The following is a 10000-nucleotide window of genomic DNA, read 5'->3' as shown; positions in this document are numbered from 1 at the left end:
CTCGTACCCGCTCCATATCTAATCCTAGTCTCATCTCGGCCTGATCTCCTTTCCTTATCCAACTCCGTCATCAAGGGCTGTGCGGAGGGGGAGGAGCGCAGGGGTGCGGCGGGGCTGGGAGGGGTGCAGGGGCCAAAAATACACCTCCATATCCATACGGTTCAGTATCAAGCCTTAGAGTCCGGCCCGATCAGCCACAGATGCGAAAACCTGTTGGAAGCGACGATCAATATCTGATCAACGAGGTTAGGTAGCCTAGGTGAGGGGGTGGTGGGGGAGGGGAACGGGAGGAGGGAGGGGCTGGCTGGCCCCCACTTGGTCCTCCAATAATCACCAGCGTTCCTCGTGCGCCTACGACGAGACTCGGCGTTTCTCTCGGCTTCTGTCGTGCTCTTTGACCTCGACTCGCCTCGAACCCCTTCTATTTCAACCGCTTGCCCCTTCACGTCACGCTTGCAATAGAGTCTGTTGCAATTCGTGCACGCCTTTTTACTTTGTAAAACTGCGTCTTCTTCTCCTCTATTCAGAAAATAATAGAAACGCTGACAATCTCTAATTTACATTTCTTTCCATTCCATCTCATTGTAAGTTCAACTGACGTATTATTGTATTTTTTTTCATTCTACCCCTTATTTGGCATTTAACATCTCAGATATTTTCTTATTAATCAGTCAGACCTAAAAAAGAAGGCACATTACTGGGTGGCGTCGAACAGAAACACGAAAATTCGAACTCAGCCAGAGATTCAGAGCTATTAATCAAATGTACTTCAGTAATCAATAAACTTCTTCATTTCACTTAACGTTTGCAAATTCTGAGTCCATTATACCAATATAGTCTAATTGTCTTTTTCGATGAAATTCTCAAACGCAAGGCAGACAATTTCTTAGACTAGCATCAAAAGTCTACGGGGAAGCCCTCCACGTTTCGCTTACTTTCGGATTATATCTCGGCTCCAGATTTCCTTAACCCTTTATGATTCGATTCTTATGACGTAAAGACACATCCCATTATGCACCATGCTAAGTTCGACTAAGGTTCATATTCTTTGGCCTACCTACCAACTTATAAAACGGCCTATGCAAAACAGAAGAGCTTACGCTTCCTAGATTCTAACACTCGTGCAACAGAGTAACTGGCTGAATGTACATTTACAGTGCTAGCACAAAAAATTATTAATATAATGAAATAAGCAAAATATCCTTAATAATGACTGGGTAAATGGCTTCCAATTATTAAAAGAGGCGAAAGACATATTCAATAATAAGGAGACGAAAGCCTAAAATATATCAATGCATTATGGAGAAAGTATAAAAAAAGACTTCATTTTTTAATATAGAAAAATTACACTAGTTATCATTAGTCATTATCAACGTAATGAAAAACACCGTTATGCTTAAAAAAAAACTAAAATATACACATATCTTTTACACATTACTTCTTCCTTACATGAAAACTGAAATCGACCTGAAACTTTATAAAAATTGGTATCTTATTCCAGATCTTTGTTCCAGTAAAAGCCAGAGAAACCTAGTATCTTTTGAAATGCAAGTGCCACCTCTTATCTCGAACTCCCTTGCATATCGCTTTCATGCATGTCATTCCAAGATAAGAACAGACGTCTGAAACACTCATTTATTTCCTCTGAAAATCTTTGGGTCATTTAGTAAAAATCTTCGGTCATACAACTTGCAGTGGTTTATAAATGACTAATCTTACAGCTTCCTTGACTGACACGCCTGAACCACTTCCAGACAAAATATTCTATTACATTCTATACCTTTTTCATCGAGTATAACTGGGAAGAACCCTTGTGCCATCTTAACGTTTTACTCGTTCGATAAAAAAGACGCCAGACATGATGAATTTAGGAGGCCGGTATACGTTTGAAGTAACTACATTGATATCGTATTCTCAAAAAATCGAGCACAAACTGATGCACGCGAACATCTTTCTCCCCACTATACACACATCGGATCAACATGTTTTCCAGTAAAACAGAGCACGGCGACAACGCTCACATTGCATAATGCCAATATACAAACGAAGTATTATCACCCAGATGTTTGACCTCATACGAGGTATGTATTTCCACTTGGAAATACATGCATCGATAAATAAACAAATGAGTGATAAACACAAACAGTGGTAAAGAAAAAGAAACTGGCCATCACTATCCTCAGTGGAAAATCGAGTTATTATGCAAATCAGACACTCTGTTGACTGCCTCACCTAGACTCCTTTTAACTAGTCGTCTGTACCGTTTCAACCTTGCCTGTCTCCTCCTCTCTGGATTTGCTTTGTTTCATAATGAATATTTTCTCGTCCTTCTCTGGTCATCGATCTACTATGTTTACATATCCCTGTATTATTTTTGGTTTGTTTACATCATTAACTCTTAATTTGAAGAATTGAAACCTGTGTATTATAATGAGACGAATGGCCCTAAAACTTTCTACAAAAATATATAGGCAACAAATCCGGAAGGCATTTTGTAAAATCCTTTTAGCGCGCGGATTTGAAATGTGCCAACAGGTGGGGCGATATATGCCATGGAGGAGCACGAGTTCACGAAACAGAAGCAGTGGGGAAGGAGAGAAAAATTAAGAAGATAAAGAAAAATGGTAGTTTCATTTTGTCCTTATCGTTATCTTTTTGATCGTTGTGTAAGTTTGCGGGGAGGCAAAGGGTTAGGGGGAGTGAGAAGGCTTGAGGGAGGAAAAAAATGTGGGTGAGGTGAAGAGAAAGGTGGGAGGGAGAGAGGTAAGAAAGAGGAGGAAGGAGAGATGGGCGGGAGGGAGGAAGAGGGTGGAGAGGTGGGCGGGAGGGAGGAGAAGGGAGAGGTGGGTGAGGCAATATGCCATCATCGAAACCCACTCAGGGAAACCCCTTTTCAGCCGCCGCTTCGTGATCCAGCACCGCCTGCGGGGATCAAAGACTGCTGGGCCTTCTGGTCCCATGCCCCTCCCCCTTCCTGTCCCTCCCCCTCTTCCCTTCCAATCCCATGCAGGCCGTCCCCTCCCCTCTCCCCCTCCTTAAGGAAGAGGGGTGGAGGGAGGGTGTGTGTGGAAGAGGGGATGAGGAAGGAGAGGGGACGGGATGCATAGGAGGAGAACCTTGCAAAGCATCCCCTCCACCATCTACACGCACACAGTCCCACGATTGCAATCTGTCGCATGATGGATATGAACGGGGGGGGGGGGGGCAGGACTGTTATAGGGTCGAGACAGACAGAAAGAGAACAAAGGAGAGAGATACTGAGAAAACAACATTTCTTTCCCTCCCTTTATCTCCTCGTAACTGGGCGCGGGAAAGACGAGGCCAGACAAGCACACTAGGAGAACTGGCTCCACGTACTGGCTACGGCCAGATACTTGAATTAATGATCTGAATACATGGCGTATGCATATATACACTTGTAAACCACATCCTGTGTGTGTGTTATACGTGTTAACTTTAAGTTGTAAATAATTAACAGAAAAATAATGAAATACTGTCAACTATCACACAAGTAGAATAAAATGAACCAAGACTACTGACCGGGTCCGAGCTCGATGAGGAAGGGCAGCCTGTCGGGCAAGAAGTGCGGGTCGCGTGGGCGCTGGTGCTCATGGGCGTCGCCACCGGGGCCGCCCCCGCCGCCCATGCCCTTGATGGGCTTCTTCTTCCTCTTTCGCGGCCCGTAATCCGCAGGGCGTCGCCGCACGTGGAACATGATGGACCCTGAAGGAGGAGGAAACGAGCGTTAGGCTGTGGCAATCTAAAAAACATGGAAGTCAATGTGTAAGAAATAAAGAAAACAATCAAATCATATCATAGTGTTTACACACACACACACACACACACACACACACACACACATATACATACATACATACATGTATACATACATATATTTATATATATATAATATGTATATGTAAATATATATATATATATATATATATATATATATATATATATATATATATATATATATATATATATATATATATATATATATATATATATATATATATATATATATACATATATATATATGTATATATATATAATATATATATATATATATATATATATATACGTATGTATGTAGGTGTGTGTGTGTGTGTATAGACACACACATACACACGCAAAAATGTTTCAAAACAACGCATACCATCCCTTGACTCCATAAAATATATCCAAATCCATCATAGTATGAAATGACAGATAAAATGATAAACATCCCTCCCTCGGAAGTGCAGGCGTAATGCCACGATAAGACACGAAACGGCGCGGCTCTCAGCTTCGACTTGCACACGCCCCTGCCGCCACGCCGAGCCATGCGGTCGCCGCGGGCGGCTCTGCCTCAAGAAGCAAAGGCTCTCGATTTTCTGTCTACTATATTGTAGCCGGTGACCAAGGGCAGTACAAGGGGGCAAGCAATGGGGGGGGGACTGTCAGGAGCACAAATAAATTATCATTTGCATTCTCTTCATGCTGATGTATTTCCCTAATAACTGAAATACACCGGGCCTGTCCGTATATACGCAGGATCTATCAAAGGAGTAAATACCAAGTTAAGGCTGGTTACATTTTACCAACTGCAAAGACGAAAACACACATCATTTCAAGCAAACAAACAAACAAACACACATCTGCACAGGTGAACGCAACCATAAGCATGCAAACTTGTATGCAGTTGAGGAGCGAGTAGCAGTACGGGCGATTCGGCAAAATGGGCGAGTAGGCAAGACGAGCGAGCGAGTGCATCCCGGGGCCTCGACGGAGTCTGAACACTTAATCTCCTCGGAAGGAAAAAATCGCTTGCGTAATCGACTTTATTTTTTTTCTTTGAACACATACATACAGGGAGCGAGCACGGGGCAGAAAGAGAGAGGGAGCCAGAGAGGGAGATGAAGAGGAGGAGGGAGTTTGAGATAGAGAGAGGGAGAGGAAGTGCAGGAGTGTGTGAGTGAGACTGAGAGCGAGTGCTTGTAAGTCTACGTCCATATGTGGGCAGAGGGAACCACTTCCTCTCATAGACCAATCTGCCTTATGATAAACAGGTTCCAATTCAATGTCACCATGGCAACGTAAAACAAACAAGTATGGTGGGTAAGTAATGAATTTTATGAAGGTGAAAGGAAATAAAGAGGAATAAGAAGACGACGACGAATATGAACAAGTAGCAGGAGGGGGAGAAGGATGGAGAGGAAGAGGAAGGGGAGGAAGAAGAAGAAGGAAGGGGAAAAGAGAGAAGGGGGAAGAGGAGGAAGAGGACGAAGAGGAGGAAGAGGAGGGAGAAGAAAAGAGAGAGGAGGAAGAAGGAGAGAGAGAGGAGGAAGAAGGAAAGAGAGAGAAGGAAGGAGAAGGAAGAAGGTGATGGTAAAAAGGAAGAAATAAGAGAGAGAAGGAGAGGAGGAGGAGGAGGGAGGAGGAGGAGGAGGAGGAGGAGGAGGAGGAGGAGGAGGAGGAGGAGGAGGAGGAGGAGGAGGTGGAGGAAGAGGAGGAGGAAAGAAGGAAGAGGAGCAACAAAAGAGGGCAGCAAACAGACAAAGGAAGAAGGGGAAGCTGGGGGAGAAATGCAGAAAGAACAGGGAGAAGAAATGGTTACGGTTTTCCCAGGAGGTGATTTCGAAAAGATAGAAGATTAGAAATGGAAGAGAAGGAACAGGGACAGCAAAGTGGAACAGAACAGGTGGAAGAGGACGAAGACCGGGGGTGAGAATTCCTTTCAGGCAACAACGCCGCCTTTAACACAATCAAATATTTATCAACAATGAAGCAGCGCTCACGATCACAAGAGAAAAAAATGCACAAAGCTGATTGCTACATTGGTGAAATAGAATACATTATAAACCAAGTACACAGAAAAAATAAATACAACAATAACCGTATTTATTTGCCAAGACGCCCGCTCCATCCTACCCCCACCCCACCCCTACTACACGCCCTCCCGCTTCTCTACCGTCCTTTCGTAACCATAGCAACGGTCTATAAACACGCGAATGGCCATGAAAAACAATAACGTTCAAGGTAAATGCAATCTAAAAAAAAAGGAAAACCCTATTAAGGCATGGATATTCCAATTCGTGTAATTTCTATCTATGAATTTAAGTGATCAATGAGGAGTAATTACTGCTCTATTTAGCGCTCGCAGCAGTAGTGGCAGTAGTAAGAGTATTAGCAGCTGTAGTAGTATAAGTAGACATCCGAATCATAGAACCTGTTGCTCAATCAGAGATTAAGATTACGGCAATATTTTCCCCCAAATTCTGAAGAAGCAGATCCTCAAGCTAGGTCCTTCCACCACGCAGGGCTCGCGGAAGTTACGTACGAAAAGACAGTATGTTCTATATATGTTCTGGTGGGCGTCACCTTCCCTTCTCGCTTCTTCGAGCAGCTCCCCTGTGCTTGAGAGGAGCTCGCTCGCCATGCCTTCAGACTAGCTCTCTCTAGTCGTATAAGACCGAGGATCAGAGAGGAAAAGCAGGGCGAAGTACGTAATGGCTATAAAAGGTGCACCAGAGACCGATCACTCGTGTTGCTTTTACGCATGAGACTGCCCTGTTCAAGGATAAGGCAATGTCCTTGAGGTACTGTGCAGGTTTTGGGAGTGCTCCCTGCCTAATCATCATCAACAATGGTCAAGTTTGGGGTGGGAGTTGTAAAATATCAATAGTAGTTGTACTAGCAAGTACAGCAGCAGCAATAAAAATAATATCAGTATTAGTAGTAGTAGTGATAGTAAAGTAATGGCAGTATCAAAAACAAGACTACTTATAACAGCATACGAGTTAGTGATAGTTACTACACACATGAAAAGAGAACGAAAATCGTTCCCAAAAGACAGAGAAAAAGATTCAACTTGGAAAATGTCATATGAAGACGAGAGGCAGCACCAAAGACTGCCAGAGTTAATTACAAAGACGGACGCGTAGCTTGTCTCATCCACACCCCTCTCCATCTCACCCTCTGTCCTTCTGTCTGTTCGTCGGTCTGCAGGCCTCCCACAGTCGGTTTCTTTTGCGAAGGTGAATTTGTGTATTTGTCTCTCCAGCCTTATCTCCATCTCTCTCGCCTGTATCCCTCCATCTCCCATCTACGATCTCTTGCCCACCCTTTACCTTTCTTCCTCTCCCTTACATCGCCTCTGCCACTCCCCGCCCCCCACCCTCTCCCTCCGCATCCCCTCACCCACACCATCCCCTATGCCAATGCTCTCCAATCATTCCATCCCTCAATACCCCCCTCCCCCTTCCCCCATACCTCTCCCCGGCCCAGATCTTGAGCTCGGATTCCATTTACACAAACAATGCCCGCGTAATTATTCCCTTCTCTTCGTTCCATCGCTTTTTATTGCGTCTCCTCTCCGCACGTCACTTCGCCGAAAAGGAAATGAAGGGACGAGGTTAATGCTCAGGTGTGGATGACGCGCCGGGAGCATGTCGCAGGGGAAAGGAGGAGGAGGGGAGAGGAGGAGGAGGGGAGAGGAGGAGGAGGGGAGAGGAGGAGGAGGGGAGAGGAGGAGGAGGAGGGCGGAGGGAGGAGGGGACAGGGAGAAGAGAAGGGAGGAGGGGGCGGGGAGAAGGAAAGGGAGGAGAGGGGCGGGGAGAAGGAAAGGGAGGAGAGGGGTAGGCAAAGAAGGGAGGAGCAGAGCAGGGAGAAGAGGGAGAGAGGTGGGAGAGTTTGAGGAGGGAGGAAGAGGGGGAGGGAGGAATTTAGGATGAGAGAGAGAGAGGGAAGGCGAGATATTTAGGGATAAAGGAAAAGGAACGGAGAGAGGAGAGGGAGGGGGAGGGGGAGGGAAAGGAAAAGGGAGGCAGGGAGGTAAATGGAGTAATTAAAGGGAAGAATATTGACAGAGGAAATGGAAAGAGGGAAAGGGAGAGGAGAAAAAAATATACAGACAGAAAAAGTCAAATAATTATATCAGCTTATCCTTCAGCACCCTATATATACACACATCTAGCTTTTCGTTCGCCCTAACAAACAGAAGCAGCACAACGTTGCAAGCAGCCGGAGGGGAAAATGCACATGCAGGAGTTCTCATACAATTGACCGCTTTAAATAAAAAATCGTCATTTACCCGGAAAGGTTTTTTGTTTACTATCATACATGGCCTGTATTTTTTCTGTGTCGTCTCCCCCCCCCCCCCCGACTCATTCTTTCACTTGTACCCCAATGCCCCCACTCTGTCTACTCTTGTAACTGTAGCCACTTGTTGCCAATGCCCGCGCCATCATCCCTTCCGCCAGCTACGCCTTCTCTCTACTACTCATTCCGCCCTTTTCTTCCCTTCCCCTCCCCTTCCATTCCGACATTTCTTATTTTCTCCCTCTCCCTTGTGTGTGGGGAGGGGGGCTCCCCACACACACACCTAAACTCTCCCTCCGCCCTTCCTCCCTTTTTTCCTTAGAATACGCCCACATTTCCCCCTGCTCCTCCCCATCTCCCTCACCCCCACTCCCCCTCCCATCCCTCTCTATCTCTCTCTTATAAGTTATTGGGGAAATAATTGCCATTGCCGCCGCACCGCGACCTCAACGGCGGCGCAAGTTCCCCGCCATTAGGGAAATTGGAAGGCTGTGCACGGAGACGAAGGAGCAAAGGTCATTTTCTCTCCCTCTCCACTTTGCCTTCCACACGTGTCTTTCTAAGGATGTTTGGGGGGAGAAGGCATGGCGGGGAAGAATACGGTAGGATGGGATGGGCGTAGGAGGAGTCGGGTCGGCGAGGGTGTTATTAAATATAGATTCCATACTTCGTTGCTCCACGACATCCATTAGCAAGGGAGGAGATGGAGACGAACGAAAGGCCAATCTCGCTCTCGCTGTCGCTCTTGCACACAACAAAGTACACGTACATGTGCCCTTTTCTCCCCCTCATCCTATCATTTCCCCTCAACCGTCTTCGCCTTGAAGGTCACCATCGCCTTTCACTTATTGATCCTTTATGTGTAGTACCAACAACCTTCATTCCCCCCGCCCCATCCCTCGTCCCTTCATCCCCCTCCCCCCGCCCCCACCCTTCGTCCTCTTCCTTTCCCTCCCCCTCCCCCTCCCCTCCAGCATTTGGCTTCGTCTCTTCCTGATGGAAATTGATGGCAGCTATCATTAAAATGCAGTCCACGCCATTTATCTCGCTCTATCGCTCTTCCTTGCGAGAAACCTTCCATTTCCTATACATCCACCTACTGATTCTCTTTCTCTTTCTCTCTCTCTCTCTATATATATATATATATTTTTTTTTTTTTTTAATCACCATTAAAGAGACAAATGAGTGGTGGGTCCCGGCGGTAGGAAGGAAAGGAAAGGATGGGATGGGAGAGAAGAGCAACAAAAGCAAGGGAAGAGGTGATACGCAGAAAGGAAAGAAGAGAAGAGACGCAAGGAAAAGGGAACGAGACGAGGAAAGAGATGAAAAGCACTCGAGTGGGCGAGGATCTCCCACGCCGTCCTCGCATAACACTCGCAGGGACCACGAATGACTCGACACTGATAAACAAGAGCGAAATCATTCCACCCAATAACACACACATAATACAAGCGAGTGGACGCTACGCCCCAAATTAAAAGGGAAATCGAACTAAGCGACTGCGATCAATAAACTTTTGTAGCCCAAACAACTTAACTACTTAGTAACAAAACTGCTAGTAACAAAAATACAAACGAGTTTCCCAAATGGAACGTTAATCACCCACGCTTGTTACAGAGTTCCCTACACACATACATGCCTAACATATATTTACCTATCATTATTATTATTATCATTATTATCATTATTATTATTATTATTATTATATATATATATATATATATATATATATATATATATATATATATATATATATATATATATATATATATATATATATATGCAAAATTAAAAGCTTGTACATACATACATACGTATACACATACACACACACTAATGACCATGGTGTATTATTGATGCGAGAAACCCTATTTATAATGTATAGTCATGTACATATACATAAATAAAACATAACAAT

The 10000-nt window shown here is 44.9% G+C and overlaps 1 protein-coding gene across 1 annotated transcript in view; it reads right to left on the bottom strand.

Moving 5' to 3' along the window:
* Positions 1-10000, bottom strand: part of LOC119582677 (afadin-like) — a gene marked incomplete in the record, with an annotated part of 234835 nt that overhangs the window by 117887 nt on the left and 106948 nt on the right. The window contains 1 exon segment of the mRNA XM_037931092.1: positions 3541-3723. Coding sequence (XP_037787020.1) covers positions 3541-3723 — 183 coding nt within the window.

Source organism: Penaeus monodon, chromosome 16 (genome assembly GCF_015228065.2).
Source record: "Penaeus monodon isolate SGIC_2016 chromosome 16, NSTDA_Pmon_1, whole genome shotgun sequence".
NCBI classification, from domain to species: domain Eukaryota; kingdom Metazoa; phylum Arthropoda; class Malacostraca; order Decapoda; family Penaeidae; genus Penaeus; species Penaeus monodon.
Note: the sequence above shows the minus strand (reverse complement) of the source record. Positions and strands in the feature narration are given on the sequence as shown.